Genomic DNA, 18,357 nt, shown 5'->3' with positions numbered 1-18,357 from the left:
TGGCTGCTCGCTTTATGTGGAGCTGTGGCCTGTGCTGAGAGTCCTTCCCCACCGTGCCCAGGTCTGACCCAATGAACCCTCAAATAGTCCAGAGCCTTCCACCATTCCTGGATTCAGATTAGACACCGGGCCACAAAACATTCGCTTTCCCAGTGGTTGCCCAGAAAGACACTGAGAGACAGGCGCCATAACCGAACTGGGAGATACATTCATCTTCCTTCTTTGTTGCAAAAGACCGTCTCAAAGACAAACTGATTCTATAGAGCCTGTCCAAGTCCATCCAACTGACCCAACCAGTGGGTGTGTTTTCTCATGAAACTGCAGCCAATTCAGTAACACACTATTTTGTATTTTATTTCCTTCCTTTCCTTTTTCCATCACTCTCACCACACAGAGATTACAACCCCAACAGAGCCTTGGCAAATAAGCTTTGGCTCAAGTTGTGTTTTCTAAGGAATGCAGGTGAAGATAGAATCTAACAGCCCTACAGATACAAACAACAGTGAGTAGACATAATGGAGAAAGCCCCGTCCACAGTAACAACAAAGGTGAAAAAACAACACACACAGAAACCCCAAATAGACAGAAGACTAATAAGTGTGCAAAGACCTATGTGAGAAAAACCTGGAAATACTCTTCTAAGACATAAAAGCTGACTTGAACAACTGGAAAGACATATTTTGTTATTGGATAGAAAGGCTCAACACCATAATGTCAGTTCTCTCTAAGTTAATTTAAAAATCTAAAATAACCCTCCTTTCCAATAATAACAGATTTTCTTTTGAAAGTAAGCAAGCCAATTCTCAAGTTCATGTGGCAAAATAAAATCAAAACTAGCCAAACTAACTCTAAAAACTCCAACAACAACAAAAAAAACCCACCAACAATAAAGGGGGACTAGCCATATCAGTGGAGGCTTTCCTGGTGGCTTGGTGGTAAAGAATCTGCCTGCAATGCAGGAGACCCGGGTTCTATCCCTGGGTGGGGAAGATCCCCTGGAGGAGGGCAAGGCAACCCACTCTAGTCATCTTGCTTAGAGTCCCATGGACAGAGGAGCTTGGTGGGCTGCAATCCATGGGGTCACAAAGAGTCAGATATGACTAAGCAGCAGCAGCCATATCAGTATTCAAGTCAATTGTAAAACCTCTCTAATGAAAAGAGCATAATAATGGCACATGAGTTGACAGAGATACAATAGAAGATAACAGAAAATCCAGAAATTGAACCAGAATGAAATATAGGAATTTCATCTATGATAAGGAAGGGCAGTATTTGACATCAGTAGGGATACAGACAAATTTTTTAAATAATTTTGTGTTGGCAGAATTGTACAGCGACTTGGAAAACAATAACATCAGATTCGTTTTTTACATCTGCACCAAGGTAAACTCCAAAAGGATCCTGAATCGAAATATAAAAAATAAAACACAAACCAGGGCTCCTGTTTGCTTCTGCTCAGCAGCTCAGACCCAGCACCCAAGTGTCCCAAACACTGAGCTGATGACATTCCTGGGGAAGAAGGGCTGTGGGCCTTGCCTGAAGGAGGAGAAATGTACGAACTCACTGCCCCAGCACAAGGCCATGCCCAGTACAGAGGCGATCACCCCTGCTGGGCAAGCAAGTTGGAGCCCCAGGCTTTGGCAGGAGGGAGCTGAGGGTCACACTTTCAAGTCAATCCAGGTGATGCAAATCCCACCCCTGGCCACCTGCCAGCATCATCATCCCCCAAGGCTGATGCCTAACCTGACCTGCAAGTACCTGCGTCTCCCCCGTAGACCCCAATGCCTCAATAAACCCAAACACTCAGGGGGGAAATGATCATATAAAACGAAATACAAACAAAAACAAAACCATACAAGCACCAGAAGCAGAGTCAAAATACAAGTGACAAACTGGGGAAAAGTATACACATCTCTTCTCCCAAAGGACTAATCATCTCCCAGAAATTGCAGCTAAAAAGACCAACAGGGACAAGGCACACACATGTCAAGACATGTTCAACTTCCCTCCACATAAAAGAACTGCCAATTCAAATGACACTGAAACACCATTTCTCACCTATCAGGTGGCAAAAAATGTCCAAGTTTAACATCACGTGCTGTTGGCCAAGCAGTATTGACACTGCTGGAAGGAATGCAAAATGGAACATTCGTTAATATCTATGGATTCTAGATTCACAGGCCCAGCAATCCCAGCTCTGGAAATCATCCAGGTGTACCTGCACAAAAAGGAAAGCATCACCTGGACATTGTTACTAGTTGTGGCCATGGCTGTACACATCAAGAGGGGAAACAACTCAGGGGTCCAAAATAGGGAAGTGGTTGAATAAACGTGGTATGGCCACACATCAAGATACTACACAGCTATCAAAAGTAATGAAGATCTCTCGTCACTGACATGGACAGAATCCTAGAGTAACATTTTTTTTTTTGAGAATTTTCAAGATCGACTCTTTTCCCAACTTTCAAATCCACATTTCAGTATTACTGGCCACAGTTGCCATGCTGTATATTAATATCCTCAGATCTATTTATTTTATAACTATAAGTCTGTACCTTTAGAGCACCTTCACCCATGTCACCCATCCACCCTCCTTCCCCTGCCTCTGGCAACCACCAAGCTGTTCTCTGTATCTCTGAGTTCAATTTTGAAGAGTTTACATGAAATTGAGATCACCTGGTATTTATCTTTCTCTGTCAGACTTAATTCACTTCGTATAATGCCCTCAAGTTCCATCCATGTTGTTGCCAATGGCAAGATGTCCTTATTTTGGATGGCTGAAGAATATCCCACTGTATATATATGGGTAGATAAAGATGGGTCTTTACCTCCCTGGAGAAGGAAATGGCAATCCACTCCAGTGTTCTTGCCTGGAGAATCCCATGGACAGAGGAGCCTGGCTGGCTACAGTCCATGGGGTCGCAGAGTCGACACGACTGAGCAACCAACACTTCTTTAACTATTCATATGCTGATGGGTACTTAGGTGGCTTACCTTACCTATTATAAATAATGCTTCAGTGGATATGGGGGTGCAGATACCTTTGTGAGTCAGTGATTTTGTTTCCTTTGGATAAATACCCAGAAATGGAGTTGGTAGATCATATGGTAGCTCTGTTTTTATTTTTTGAGGAACGTCCGTACTGTTTTTCATAGTGTATGTGCCAATTTACAGTCCCACCAACAGTGTAGGAGGGTTCCCTTTTCTCCAACATCTTTGCCAGCATTTGTTAACTCTTATCTTTCTAACAGCCATTCTGATAGGTGTGAGGGGCTAGCTCACCTGTGCTTTTGGTTTGCATTTCCCTGACAATCAGTGGTTGAGCCTATTTTCATGTGCCTGTTAGCCATCTATTTGTCTTCTTAAATGAATAGACAACGTAGAATGGAATATATACTAAGGTACCTTTTGTGCAAGAAAGGGGAAAATAAGGAGCTATGTACATATGTCCTTGTATTTATATAAATAAATATTGGACAGGTGAAGGAACAAACTAAGAAAAAAATGGTTACTTGAGGGCTAAGGGCAATTAAGATGGATGATGACAGAGGGGAGAGTGAGATTTCTCCATGTATGTCTTAAATATATATACTTTTTAATTTTTGAAATATGTAGACATAATATCTATTCACAGACACAGAAAAGAAACATGGTTACCAAAGGGGAAAGTGGGGGATAAATTAAGAGTTGGGAATTAGACACACACTAATATGAATAAAACAGATAAACAGCAAGGTCCTACTGTGTAGCATCGGGAACTATATTCCATATCCTGCAATAACCTATCATGGAAAAACTCTATAGCTGTATAGCTGAAAGTAACACAATACTATAAATCAACTACAGTTAAATTTTAAATTTAAAAGAGCAGTCACAAAACTAACTCGGCTCATGGATTCAAGAGGATGAAACACCAGCTTAGCTTGCACTGAAAGACTAACCTAAAAACAGACTCAGCTTCTGTTAGTTATTTAAGAAACATGAACAGAGTACTACTTGCTCTGGCCATGTAAGAACTGAGTTATTGCCTTGTTTGTGCTAGTAGCCGGCTTTTTTATGTCGCTGTGTTACAAATGTCACGGTGTGGACTTCTGGAGGACAGGGAGCAAGTCTTTTTTTCTCGATGACACAGGGCCTAGTTCAGAGTTGGTGCTCAATTAAAAGAAAGAAGGAATGAATACTCCTTATAAGATCTGAACCAACAGCGGCTGAGTGATAGCGTCGCGTTGCCTCGCGGCCCTGACGCATGATCGCCACCCAGTGGCCACAGGAGATTCTTGCAGAGCTTAGAGAGAGAAACAACTTCGGCGTGTGTTCCGGAGATGGCTTTCAACCAAAAAGCATCAAAGCCTGTCTAAACGACTATGTCCCTCATTAGAAAAAATTACCCTTTCTGATCTTGGAGTGTTTGGAGGATGCCACTGAGGCAGTCTCGCGTCCTAAGTCTCCTCCACCACCACCCGAGCACACGCCCCACACACTAACCTGTGCAAAGTCCACACCTGCCACACCTCCATTGGACCTCCCGAGAAGGAAACACATGTGATAACAGGTGTAGACACTCATGGCTTTCCCCAAGTGGACGAGGGGCTAATCAACTTTCCTAAGCCAGTCTCGTCAGGACAAGATATACACCAGTCCTAGCCAACAACCTTCCACGAACTTTGGTCTGCAGGTTCGCCAGCTTCCTGCAGCGTCGGACACTCTCCAGTAAAGTTTTAAAATGGCTCGTATGTCGAAGGGCAGAGAGGAAACCTGCCTCGAGCTGGCTTTGTAAGGCCGGGTCTGTCGTAGACCATCACCACCTCCCCACCTTTGAACGTCAGTGAGTTTTCCAAGCAGCTGCACCCTTAGCAAAGCTGTTGAGTGCTTCAGAGCCCGAGAAATATTGGACCTCGTGTTTAGGGACTGGTGGACCCCAAAAGAATGACGAAGGTAAACACTGGTCGTAAATCAGGGGGAAAAAAATCTAGATCTATGGCTGTAACGAGAAAATGCCTCTAAGAGACGGACACGAGTCTGCTCCTGGCTCAGCGGAGAAAGGGTCTGAGCAAGTGTACGTTGCAAAGACCTTGTCCTGCTGACGCGGCTGGAGAGAAGAAATTTCGAGCCGGGGGTCGTCCATTTAAGATGGTGATGGGATGCGTAGGAAGGGGAGGTCTCCAGAGCTCCCCGTGTCTCCTCCTACCGAAAGCCCGCGGTGCCCATAGGTACCAGCAAAGAGGGGCGTCCGAAGAAAAGAGCTAAGAAGGAACAGCCTGGGGAAGACCGCAAGGGCGGCGGTGTCCGATGACAGTTATGCGGAAGGATGGGGCTCGCGGCCCATCGCCGCCGCGGCCCCGGAGACCGGGACGCTCTTTCGGGAGGTCCCGCACCGAGACCGGGGTCGGCGCTCGCCTCCTCGACGTGCGATCTCGCTTTGCCGGCCGCCTGCCTCGCCCGCCGCCGGAGCGTCGGGGGTGGGGAGGATCCCGGGGATCCCCCGCGGGCGGAAGGGCCCCGGGACCCCCAGAGGGCGCGGGGCGACTCCCCCTACTCACGTAGCGCTGCAGCTTCCTCTCGGGGGGCGACTTGACCAGCCAACCCATGCAGACGGTGTCTCCCGCGCTCATGGTGCCTGCCTTCCCTCTGGCTCGGCCAGCGCCCGCTGCGGAGGAAGTCGGTGGGGTTGCCGGCGGGGCGGGCCCAGCGCCTCCCGCCCGATCGCCGGCCCAGAGCCGCCACTCCCGCGGCGGCCCCGCGACCCTCGGCCCGGGGGGCGGGCGCCACCCCCCGGCTCCAGGCAGCCCAGCCCGGCGGGCCGGAGCGGGTCCCCCCGCCGCTAATCTCGCCCCCGGTCCTCCCCTCCCACCCCGATCGGCCGCGTCAGAAGGGCTGGTCTCCGGGCCTCCGGCCTCGGCCTCGGAGTCGCAAGAGGCGAAATCTACACCCGCACCTGCGGAGTCAAAGCTCATGGACGCAGCCTAAGCGCCCCGTGACTTCCCGCTTCCCCTGGTTCGCCAAGGACTGCTTCTGCTGGAGCCCTCCCCCAAAGATTGCAGACTCCGGCGGCAGGACAGAACCCAAGTCCTCCCCAGTCGAAAGGTTCACACGGGCAAGGGCTGTTTGCAGACTTGAAAAGATGGATCCCAGAAAGACAATGCAGCCGGGGACTGAGGCCGGTAAACAACAGCCACCCACACGACACTTGCCGAGTCCTGCGGGGCCCCGTAACTATGCCAAACGCTGGACAGGGGGCTAGCTCCCTAGATCCACACCCCCTATTACACAGTCTCAATCGTGCAGGTGAGTAAACTCAGCCACAGGGAGACATCTCCTGCCAAAGTCATCCAACGGAGGAACTGAGACTCAGCCAGGCCTGGCTGTATGCTCTTCAACGGACACTCTGCCCTTGGTGAACACACTTGGTAAACACAAAAGCACGAATAGCAAAGTTCAGATCAGCACCCAGAGTTCTAACCCGTGTGATGCCTCTCCCTCGGAAGGGACAGTTGGAAGCAACAAAGGTCACATCATTTTGTTGATTGACAAAAAGACTTCTCAGCCTCCTACCATGTCCTTCCAGAGAGCAATGATTCTTGTACATTGATGTTCATGTGTTGTTCTATAATCAGTCAGGATTCATTGTGGGGAACAGAGTTTGCTCTAGGGGTTTCAAGCAGAAAGGGATTTAATTCAGGGAGCAAAAGAAAGTGAAGTCCCTCAGTCTTGTCCGACTCTTTGCGACCCCATGGACTGTAGCCCACCAGACTCCTCCATCCGTGGAATTTTCTAAGCAAGAGTACTGGAATGGGTGGCCATTGCCTTCTCCAGGGGATCTTCCCAACCCAGGGACTGAACCCAGGTCTCCCAAATTTACCATCTGAGCCACCAGGGAAGCCCTTAGGGATAAAGGTGCTCACAAAACCATTGGAAGTGCTGTAGCGTCAGGAGTCAGTGGCAGCTAAGAGAAAACCAACTATCCACTGTACTAAACCCCCTTGCTAGCCAGTATCAATACAAACACCCTAGCAACAACCACTGGTTTCTGGCAAAGTTAAGGCTGCTATACTATTCCTCATACAAACAAAACAGCACTCCCTAAAACAGGAGACCACAATGCCCATAAGTCACTATAGCCATCTCTAGGGAATATTGATTTGTCTTCTGGTTCACATACCATCTCACCTCAACAGTCTCAAACCTAAAGGAAAACTTAAAGCTAACCTCAATCAACCTTTCTTTGACATCCATAAAATCAGTAAAGAAAATTGGAAAGTTGATGTGTCCCTCCCGTTGAGAGGGTAACAAGCAGGAAGGCCAGGGGTCTCCAAAAGGAGGAAATAGGCTGCAAGTGTCAGACATTTTTATCTCTTAAGCCGCAGGAGGAAACAAACTAGCGATATTTTTTTCCTTCTCTATACAAATTTAAAAGGAGGTTTCTCTTAAAATACTGTGTTGCCATAATGACACCTGGTTCCACCTGAACTTAACTATTCTCAAACCTTGAGTTAACCAATGCATTTTTCTTATGGAAATGTTTGTCTTAAGCTATGTTAATGTTCTATTCATTTACCCCAGACTCTGTCTTCAAGTCGGTTCTGCCTAATGGCTCAGAAACTACTTGACAAACCAGTATGTTATACTCAGACATTGTTCCCCTAATCTATGTAAACGAAACTATTTGTATGGTAATCTGCCCTTCTACAAGATTCAGGTCAATCATTTTATGGCCTGGGATGAATCATCTGGTGCCACGATTATCCCAAAATGCATATTATGGATGAGGGGCCTGGTGCCATTCTGAGTTTTAAGACATTCCTTTCTTTCATTAACAGACTGCTAGTGACTATATAACATCCAGCTGAAGACTAGCAGGGGGTACTCTTTCTGCCCCCTTCTGATGCCTATGTCAGAAGCTTTCTATATCTCCTTTATACTTTAATAAAACTTTATTACACAAAGCTCTGAGCGATCAAGCCTCATCTCTGGCCCCGGATTGAATTCTCCGGAGGCCAAGAATCCCAGCGTCTTTTTGTTCAGCAACAACTTTTCACCATCCAACAGCTACTACCATTCTCCTTTCTGTAACTGATCTTGAGACCATCCTTGGTCTTTTTAAGTTCCTTCTTCACTACCCTCCCTGTCTTCCGTTTGCTCTCCAACTTCAGCTGGTCAGAATCCGTTATCTGGTAAGTGGCTCAAATCTTTCTTCCTGCTGAGCCTGAAGCCTTCATGGTCTGCCTGGATGTGGCAGGAGTCAGAGGTACCCCAGAGGATCCCTTAGATTCAAGTCATAATCCTTCTCAATCCCATGGGCGAACAGTGACACTATTTCCAGGTGATAACACCCTAAGAAACCTGTATGCATGACAAGAAGCAACAGTTAGAACCTTACATGGAACAACAGACTGGTTCCAAATTGGAAAAGAAGTACATCAAGTCTGTATATTGTCACCCTGCTTATTTAACTTATATGCAAAGTACATCATGCAAAATGCCGGACTGGATGAAACACAAGCTGGAATCAAGATTGCCCAGAGAAATATCAATAACCTCAGATATGCAAAGGATGCCACCCTTATGGCAGAAAGTGAAGAGGAACTGAAGAGCCTCTTGCTGAAAGTGAAGGAGGAGAGTGAAAAAGCTGGCTTAAAACTCAACATTCAAAAAGCGAAGGTCATGACATTTGGTCCCATCACTTCATGGCAAATAGATGGGGGGAAATTGGAAACAGTGACAGACTTTATTTTCTTGGGCTCCAAAATCACTGGGGATGGTGATTGCAGCCATGAATTTATAAGACACTTGCTCCTTGGAGGAAAAGCTATGACAAACCTAGACAGTGTATTAAAAAGCAGAGATATCACTTTGCCAACAAAGGTCCGTATCATCAAAGCTATAGTTTTTCCAGTAGTCATGTGCGGATGTGAGAGTTGGACCATAAAGAAGGCTGAGCACCAAAGAATTGATGCTTTTGGATTATTGTGCTAGAGAAGACTCTTGGGAGTCCTTTGGACTTCAAGGAGATCAAACCAGTTAATCCTAAAGGAAATCAACCCTGAATATCATTGGAAGAACTGATGCTGAAGCTAAAGCTCTCATACTTTGGCCACCCAATGCAGAGTCAACTCATCGGAAAAGACCCTGATGCTGGAAAAGATTGAAGGCAGAAGGGGGCGACAGAGGAGGAGATGATTGGATGGCATCACCAACTTAATAGACATGAATTTGAGCAAACTCCAGGAGACAGTGAAGGATAGGGAAGCTTGGTGTGCTGCAGTTCATGGGGTTGCAAAGAGTCAGACATGACTGAGCAACTAAAAAACAACATCAACCATCCAAGCCTACTCAGTAGACTGGTAGTTTGCCTGTTGTTTCAGTGGCATAAAAAACCCTATGTCGCCAGATGGCAATCTCAACTTGCAATATGATGGACCCAACACTTGGGTTCTGGTAAAAGTATCCCTTTCTTGGGAACCAGCAGAGCTCCAAGCTGCAGGCAGGGGATAAAATGCCCTGAGAGTAGACGATTAGGAATGATGACTCCTAATCGTGAGGAATCCTTCCCCCTTCTTGATTCACAGGCCATGGATTCCAGCAAAGGAGAAACAGCACCATACAATGGCCACCACCTCAGTCTTGACTCCTGTAAGACAGCAGCTCCCCCTCAGTGTCTTTTCACCAACTAGGGTAGGAACTGACCTCTGCTAGACTGACCATCCCCACCATCTACAGCCCGGGTCTTCAGGGCAGTCTCTCGGTGTGAGCGTAGGACACAAGTCTCATGTCTTACAGGGATTACCTTGGTCAGAAGCACTGTTATATGAAAGATTGCTAAAGTGAATGCAAGACAGTAAGTCTATGGGGGGCCAAGTCATCCAAAAAGTCGCTTAAGATAAGTACCTATTCAAGACAGGACAAATTGCGGCCCCTCCCACCGCGGGATGTGGGCTGATTTCCTCAATGGCCACCAGGTGGCGGACACCTCCCCCCGGAAGGCCACCATGCCGTGCTGTGCTTAGTTGCTCAAGTCGCGTCCGACTTTTTGTGACCCCACAGACTGCAGCCCACCAGGCTCCTCTGTCCGTGGGTACTCTCCATGCAAGAATACTAGAGTGGGTTGCCATGCCCTCCTCCAGGGGATCTTCCCAATCCAGGGATCAAACCCAGGTCTCCCGCATTGCAGGTGGATTCTTTACCATCTGAGCCTCCAGGGAAGCACAAGACTACTGGGATGGGTAGCCTATCCCTTATTCAGAGGATCATCCCGACCCAGGACTCGAAAAGGGGTCTCTGGCATTGCAGGCAGATTCTTTACCAGCTGAGCTACCTGGGAAGTCCAAAGGCTCCCTTACTAGGGGAATGAATGCAGGTCTCTGCTGTGGACAGGCTGAGTACATAGCAGTGCCAGTGGCTGTGACCTGAGGGTAGTTTCTGCACTCCTCTCTGCTGATTCGTTTACTCTGTAAACTTCCCTGGTGGCTCAGATGTTAAAGAGTCTGCCTACAATGTGGGAGACCTGGGTTTGATCCCTGGGTTGGGAAGATCCCCTGGAGAAGGAAATGGCCACCCACTCCAGTATTCTTGCCTGGAAAATCCCATGGACAGAGGCGCCTGGTAGGCTACAGTCCATGGGGTCGCAAAGAGTTGGCCATGACTGAGCGACTTCACTTTCCTCTGTAAAAACAGTTCTCCCCATTAGACTCTCAGTCCAACCCATGCATCCTGCCACTTGCTTCCTTTGGAGACCTTGAGCAAGACACCTAGGAGGGGACACGTGGCAGTCAAGGGAAAGGGTCGTTCGTCCACAGCAGGGGCCACAGAGCTGGGAACCACCTGCTTGAGCTGGGAACCACCTGCTTGAGCGACTGTCCTATACCTTCCAGACCTACATAAATCTTGTCTCAAATCTTCCCCTTCCCATGGAGGATTAGATGGCCAGACATTCAGACTTTCCCACAGACCAGGAATAAGCCAGAAGCTGTTGATCAAAAGGAAAATGTGTTTGTAGTAGAGGGCATGATGTCCTTCGGGAGTCCACAGGATGTTTCTCTTTTCAGGACTTGTCACAAGGTCCATGCAGCCCTGCAGTGTGTCAAATGACTAGTACCTGCCATAGAGACTTTCCTTGCCCTGGGTCCCACCAAAACCATGTCACCTCATAGGTGACTTGCTGAAGCACCGGTGGGCACAATTTCATGTAGTATATGTTACCTATGGAATCTGAAGAACCCCACCAAATGTGGTGCCTGAGTGGGAGGTGGTATGAGGTGCAGCAACTTACTGAATACCTAGCATGGTCCAGACCATCTCAAAACATCACTAAGGGTCATTCTCTTGGGTTTTCATTGGCTTGATGTCCCACAGTCCACACTCTGGCATACATGTGTCTTTTTTTTTTTTCTTCTGAATATTTTTGGGAATCAGGGGATGTCCTTGTTACCCTGTTGCAATAGCCCATGAGGCTCCTCTGTCTATGGGATTTCCCAGGCAAGAATACCGGAATAGGTTGTCATTTCCTCCCCCAGACATGTGTCTTGATGAAGCATCTCTGGTACCTCTTGTCCACCAACTGCAGTAAGCATGATGTCTTCAGTGTAATGACCCAGCATGATGTTTGCCATGACTGTCGAAACAATCAAGTTCCCTTCATCTGAGATGATGACAGATAGTCAGAGGGCAGCTGGTTTGCACTCCAGCCTGGGGAGAGTAGATAATTTGAAGAGCAAGTGTTTTTCTACAAGCTGGATTCCCTTTGTGACTTCTTAGGCTTAGTTTGAAATAGATAACCAACATGGACCTACTGGATAGCAGGGAACTATATTCAATATCTATTTAGTTATATGAATAACTATACTCAATATTGGGCTTCCCTGGTGGCTCATCTGGTAAAGAATCTGCCTGCAATGCGGGAGACTTGGGTTCCATCCCTGGGTTGGGAAGATCCCCTGGAGAAGGGAAAGGCTACTCACTCCAGTATTCTGGCCTGGAGAATTCTGTGGACTGTACAGTTCATAGGATCACAAAGAGTCAGACACGATTGAGCAACTTTCACTTCATATAGGGCTTCCCTGGTGGCTCAGAGGTTAAAGCGTCTGTCTGCAATGCAGGAGACCTGGGTTCGATCCCTGGGTCAGGAAGATCCCCTGGAGAAGGAAATTGTATTGATACAGAACATACATTTGACAAACCCAATGTCGATTCAAGACCAAAATGCTCATGATGTGTAAGTCACTCAGTACTAAGGCTAAAGGGGGAATTTCTTCAACTTGTTAAATAGCATCTATGGAGGACATGACTAACGTCATGGTTAAATTGTGAAAAATGGGGCATTTTCTCTTATGGTTGGGAACAAAGCAAGGCTATCTGCCCTAACTACTCTTATTCAACATAATGTTGGAAGTTCTAGGCAGTGCAATAAGGGGAAAAAACAAAAAGTGCACAGATTGAGAAGAAGAAATAACAGCATTTCAATTTGCACATGATATTGTCTTCATAGAAAATCCAAAGGAATCTACTGGAAAAACTCCCATAACCAATAAGTGAGTTTTACAGAGTTGCAGGATACAAGATCAACACATTTCAAGGCTCATTATTTAACTGCAGTGATCAAGATTGTGTGGTATCCACAATATTGTAAAGTAATTAGCCTCCAATTAAAACTTTTTAAAAAGTAAAAAAAAAAAAAAAAAATTGTGTGGTATCAGTAGAAAAAGTGAAAGTGAAGTCACTCAGTCATGTCTGACTCTTTGTGACCCTGTGGACTGTAACCTACCAGGCTCCTCTGTCCATGGGATTTTCCAAGCAAGAGTACTGGAGTGGGTTGCCACTTCCTAGTATCAGTAGAGGGAGAAACATATAGATAAATGGAATGGAATAGAGAACCCAGAAATAGACCCACATCAATTTCACCAGCTGGTTTTTGGCCAAGATGTAAAACCATCCTAGTGTGGTGTGCCACTCCCAGCCAGGGCCCAGCAATTGTCAGGGTTCTTTCTTTATGACAGTGAGTTCCAGGTTCAGCAACTTCTGTTTCTCTTTGCAGGGACTGTCCCTGTCAATCTGTCTCAGTCCACTGGTGCCCAGAGACTTTGTGAAAGTTTTGGGCCCCTGGATTTTGATGGGGCTTATCTTTCACTCGGTGGTGAAATACTTGTTAGTTCCTGGGCATCTGGTCCATTTGGCATGATGTCTTTAATGGAGCAGGCCAACATGATGGTTTGGGGCAGAATGAGATGATCCACTCAGTCGGGGACTTCTTTATGATAACATGCCAGATAATTGATGGGACAGTGCCTGGGGCTTCCTTTGGATGATTTTTCCATCATTGGAATTCTTCCAGCTGCCAATTGTGTTGGTTTCCAATTATGCACTCAGGAACTGGGTGCCCACAAGTAGAGAGATCCAGACTAAGATTCCATCTCTGACTAGTGGACCACAGTGGCCTCTATGGTCCCAAGGGTAAGTCAGAGGCAGGTTAAGAGTACACACTTGCAGTATTCCGTGTACTTGGCCTCACCCTTGTTTGAGAGCTGAGCCTGTGAATTGACTGGGTCTGGAAATTTGGTGAGAGGCCATGATTTTCCATGGTGGTGATTAAAGGCAGGCTGCTGTTCACCAGACTGAGCATTTTGGTCGGCAGTGGTCTATTACAGGTAGGTGCTGCAGTCCACGGGGTTGAAGAGATGGACACGACTGAGCTGCTGAACAACAACTATGGGCTTTCCTGGTGGCTAAGATGGTAAGGAATCTGCCTGCACTGTGGGAGACTTGGGTTCAATCCATTGGTCCGGAAGATCCCCTGGAGAAGGAAATGGCAACCCATTCCAGTATTCTGGCCTGGAGAATTCCAAGGACAGAGGAGCCTGGTGGGCTACAGTCCATAGGGTTGCAAAAAGCTGGACCTGACTGAGTGACTAACACTTTCATTTTTCATCAGTTCAGTTCAGTCGCCCAGTCATGTCTGACTCTTTTCAACCCCATGAACTGCAGTACGCCAGGCCTCCCTGTCTATCACCAACTCCCAGGGCTTACTCATGACAGCATGATCAATCACCCCAAAGATCCTTGGGGGTGAACCATCTTAGTTCCAGCTTCCAGCCCTGCTGTGTGTTGTGTTACCTATCCTGTTTCTATGGGATTTAGTGCCACCACTTACACTCTGCTTCTCTGGGATTCCATACCTCCCACTGAGAGCCCAAGCCTGTTTCCATGGCAAAACCTCCCACCTCCTTCCCGAGACTAGTTCTTCAGAATGTTCACCAAAGTATGTCTCAGTGTTTTGCTGAAAGGAATGTTACCCAAAGGGATGACATTAGTTGAGGGGCGAGGCAGTGGTTGCACATGACAACTCATTCCAACATCGTCCTCCTCAAATCTTGGGATTGGAGACAACAAGGGATGGGAGGAGTAGGTTATAAGAACGGGCATCCCCTTGCTTGGTAACTGACTAGGTGATATCATTATAAGGTCTCCAAAGAAGTAGAAGCAGCCTTATCAGACAGGGGAGGAGGAACCACTTCTGCTGGTAAGGGGGGATCTGGCAAGGTTTAGGGTTTGGCCACCTGATGCAAAGAGCTGACTCATTTGAAAAGATGCTGGAAAAGATTGAAGGTGGGAGGAGAAGGGGACGACAGAGGATGAGATGGTTGGATGGCATCACTGACTCAATGGACATGAGTTTCAGCAAGCTCCGGGAGTTGATGATGGACAGGGAGGCCTGGTGTGCTGCAGTCCATAGGGTTGCAAAGAGTCAGACACGACTTAAAGACTGAACTGAACTGAAGGGTTCAGAAGTCACAGATTCATTCAACACATACTTCCAAAGCATCTTCTAGGAGCTGCGTGGAGAGCCGTGGACAAAATAGACCAGACTTTCCTGGCTTCATAAGGCGAACATTCTGGTGAAGAGACAAACAATAAAAAAAGGTCCATTGAAGGCAGAGGGAACAGCAGATGGCAGAGCCCCAAGAGGAGCGCATGTGCCTGGGGAGTAGTCTTAACAGTTAGAGGCACTGTGGCCAGAGGGGTGAGTCTGGTTGTGAGCAGAAGCAAGTGGGCTCAGAAGAGGAAGTGATGGCAGACACTGACAGCTGTCATCAGCATTTTGACTCTTACTCTTAGAGAGATGGGTTATCCATTGGTTTGGGCTGCTGTAACAAATTACTCTGAACTGGGTGGCTTTATTCTTTAATAAATTAATCTTTAATTTTTTTAAAAAAATTCACTTTGATTGGAGAGAAGGAAACGGCCACCCACTCCAGTACTCTTGCCTGGAGAATCCCAGTGGACAGAGAATCCCGGCGGGCTACAGTCTATGGGGTTGCAAAGAGTCAGACATGACTGAGTGACTAAGACTACTGGAGTAGAGTTGCTTTACAATGGTGTGTTGGTTTCTGCTGTACAGTGAAGTAATTCAGTTATACATATACATATCTCCACTCTCTTTTAGATTCTTTTCCTATGTAGGCCATTACAGACTATTGAATTCCCTATACTATACAACAGGTACTTGTTAGTTATCTATTTTATATATTATATATTTTTATTTACCTAGTTAACTATTATTAGTTATCTATTTTATATTTTATATATAGTAGTGTGTATATGTCAGTCCCAAACTCCCAATACGTTCCTCCCCTCCTTATCCCCTTGTTTATGTTTGACATCTGTGACTATTTCTGTTTTGAAAATGGGTTCATTTGTACTGGGTGGCTTTAAAGAACATTTATTCTCTTACCGATTTAGAGGCTGAAGTCTCAAATCACTCCAATCTCCGCCTCTATGTTTACACGGTCTTCTCTTCTGTCTGTGTCCTTTCTTCTCTTCGAAGGACACTTGTCATTGGATTTGGGGCCCACCTGAGTCATCCAGGATGACCTCATCCGCAGATGCTTCACTGCAGGACCTCTGCAAACACGCTTTTTTCAAATAAGTTCATATTCATAGGGTTCAGGTGTTAGGATGTATCCTATGGGGGGCAATCTTCATCCCATTAGAGATGGGACGCAATCGAAGGGATTGGAGCAAAGGAGCAACATGGCCTGACTTATAGTTTCATGGTGTCTCCAGAGGCTGTGTTGAGAAGACAGTATAGTTGAAACAAGCAGAAAGAGGGAGGAACTACAGAGGAAGAAATCTAGGAGAGAGATAAGGATGGCATGAACTCCAATGACAGCATCAAGGGTGGGGAAAAACCATCAGGTTCTGGATCTGTTGAAAGCAAAGGTGCCAGGCTTTGCTAACAGATCAGATGAGGAGTGTTGGAGAACCATTAGTGAATTCCTGAAATTTAGCTAAATATGTATCAATAAAGCATTATAAAATAATGGGGGGGGTGTAATGGAATGCTGGTTGACACTGTGGACTTTGTATTTATACAAAGTGTGTATGAACCATTAAGAACATGTAAAGAATATTTATTCTCTTACAGAGAATAAAACATTCTTATGTATAAAACTTTAAGGCTTATGTATAAAACATTAAGTTAGAGTATTATTATGATTACCTTCTGTTCAGTTTAGTTCAGTCGCTCAGTCGTGTCCGACTCTTTGCGACCCCATGAATCACAGCACACCAGGCCTCCCTGTCCATCACCAACTCCTGGAGTTCACTCAGACTCACGTCCATGGAGTCAGTGATGCCATCCAGCCATCTCATCCTCTGTCGTCCCCTTCTCCTTCTGCCCCCAATCCCTCCCAGCATCAGAGTCTTTTCCAATGAGTCAACTCTCTGCATGAGGTGGCCAAAGTACTGGAGCTTCAGCTTTAGCATCATTCCTTCCAAAGAAATCCCAGGGCTGATCTCCTTCAGAATGGACTGGTTGGATCTCCTTGCAGTCCAAGGGACTCTCAAGAGTCTTCTCCAACACCACAGTTCAAAAGCATCAGTTCTTCAGCACTCAGCTTTCTTCACAGTCCAACTCTCACATCCATACATGACCACTGAAAAAACCATAGCCTTGACTAGACGGACCTTTGTTGGCAAAGTAATACCTCTGCTTTCCAATATGCTATCTAGGTTGGTCATAACTTTTCTTCCAAGGAGTACAACAAAATAAATTGTAGATAGAATAAAAGTTAAATGAGGAAAAACCAATTATATACGTGTGTATATATGTGCATGCACACACACACACATATATATGAAAAATCCGGGAGTTGGTGATGGACAGGGAGGCCTGGCGTGCTGCGATTCATGGGGTTGCAAAGAGTCGGACACGACTGAGCGACTGATTTGATCTGATCTGATGAAAAATCCAACCAATCCATCCTGGAGGAGATCAATCCTAAGTGTTCATTGGAAGGACTGATATTGAAGCTGAAACTCCAATACTTTGGCCACCTGAAGTGAAGAGCTGATTCATTTGAAAAGACTCTGATGCTGGGAAAGATTGAAGGCGGGAGGAGAAGGAGAGAACAGAGGATGAGATGGTTGGATGGCATCACCAACTCGATGGACATGAGTTTGGGTAAACTCCGAGAGTTGGTGATGGACAGGGAGGCCTGGCGTGCTGCAGTTCATGGGGTCGCAAAGAATTGGACATGACTGAGCAACAGTTCTGAACTGATGAAAAATGAAAGTGTACACCCATGGCAGATTCATGTTGATGTGTGGCAAAACCAATACAATATTGTAAAGTAATTAGCCTCTAATTAAAATAAATAAATTTTAAAAAAAAAAGAAAAATGAAAGTGTTAGTCACTCAGTCATGTCCAACTCTTTGCAACGCTATGGACTGTAGCCCACCAGGCTCCTCTGTCCTTGGAATTCTCCAGGCCAGAATACTGGAGTGGGTTGCCATTTCCTCCTCCAGGGGATCTTCCTGAACAATGGATTGAACCAAGGTCTCCCACAATGCAGGCAGATTCCTTACCATCTGAGCAACAGCGAAGTTGTTGTTCAGTAGCCCAGTCGTGTCCGACTCAGCAACCCCATGGACTACAGCACACCAGGCCTCTCTGTCCCTCACCATCTCCCAAAGTTTGCCCAAGTTCATGTCCATTGCATTGGTTATGCCATCCAGCCATCTCATCCTCTGACACCCTCTTCTCCTTCTGCCCTCAATCTTTCCTAGCACCAGGGACTTTTCCAATGAGTCAGCTGTTTGCATCAGATGACCAAAATACTGGAGTTTCAGCTTCAGCATCAGTCCTTCCAAAGAGTATTCAAGGTTGCTGCTGCTGCTGCTGCTAAGTTGCTTCAGTCGTGTCCGACTCTGTGCAACCCCATAGACGGCAGCCCACCAGGCTCCCCGTCCCTGGGATTCTCCAGGCAAGAACACTGGAGTGGGTTGCCATTTCCTTCTCCAATGCATGAAAGTGAAAAGTGAAAGTGAAGTCGCTCAGTCGTGTCCGACTCTTAGCGACCCCATGG

General features: G+C 46.5%; 1 protein-coding gene across 3 annotated transcripts in view; it reads right to left on the bottom strand.

The window, feature by feature from the left end:
- GAB3 (GRB2 associated binding protein 3) overlaps positions 1–5,826 on the bottom strand; it is an 86,338-nt gene extending 80,512 nt beyond the window's left edge. Inside the window, exon 1 of one of the 3 annotated variants that reach the window (XM_061408922.1) lies at positions 5,541–5,826. In XM_061408922.1, the coding sequence (XP_061264906.1) occupies positions 5,541–5,612 (72 nt within the window). In that variant the 5' untranslated portion in view covers positions 5,613–5,826. The remainder of the gene's footprint in view (positions 1–5,540) is intronic. The other 2 variants (XM_061408921.1, XM_061408918.1) reach the window with 2 other exon arrangements.
- Between the last annotated feature and the right edge of the window lie 12,531 nt (positions 5,827–18,357).

Source organism: Bos javanicus, chromosome X, assembly GCF_032452875.1.
Source record: "Bos javanicus breed banteng chromosome X, ARS-OSU_banteng_1.0, whole genome shotgun sequence".
Classification (NCBI taxonomy): Eukaryota; Metazoa; Chordata; class Mammalia; order Artiodactyla; family Bovidae; genus Bos; species Bos javanicus.
Note: the sequence above shows the minus strand (reverse complement) of the source record. Positions and strands in the feature narration are given on the sequence as shown.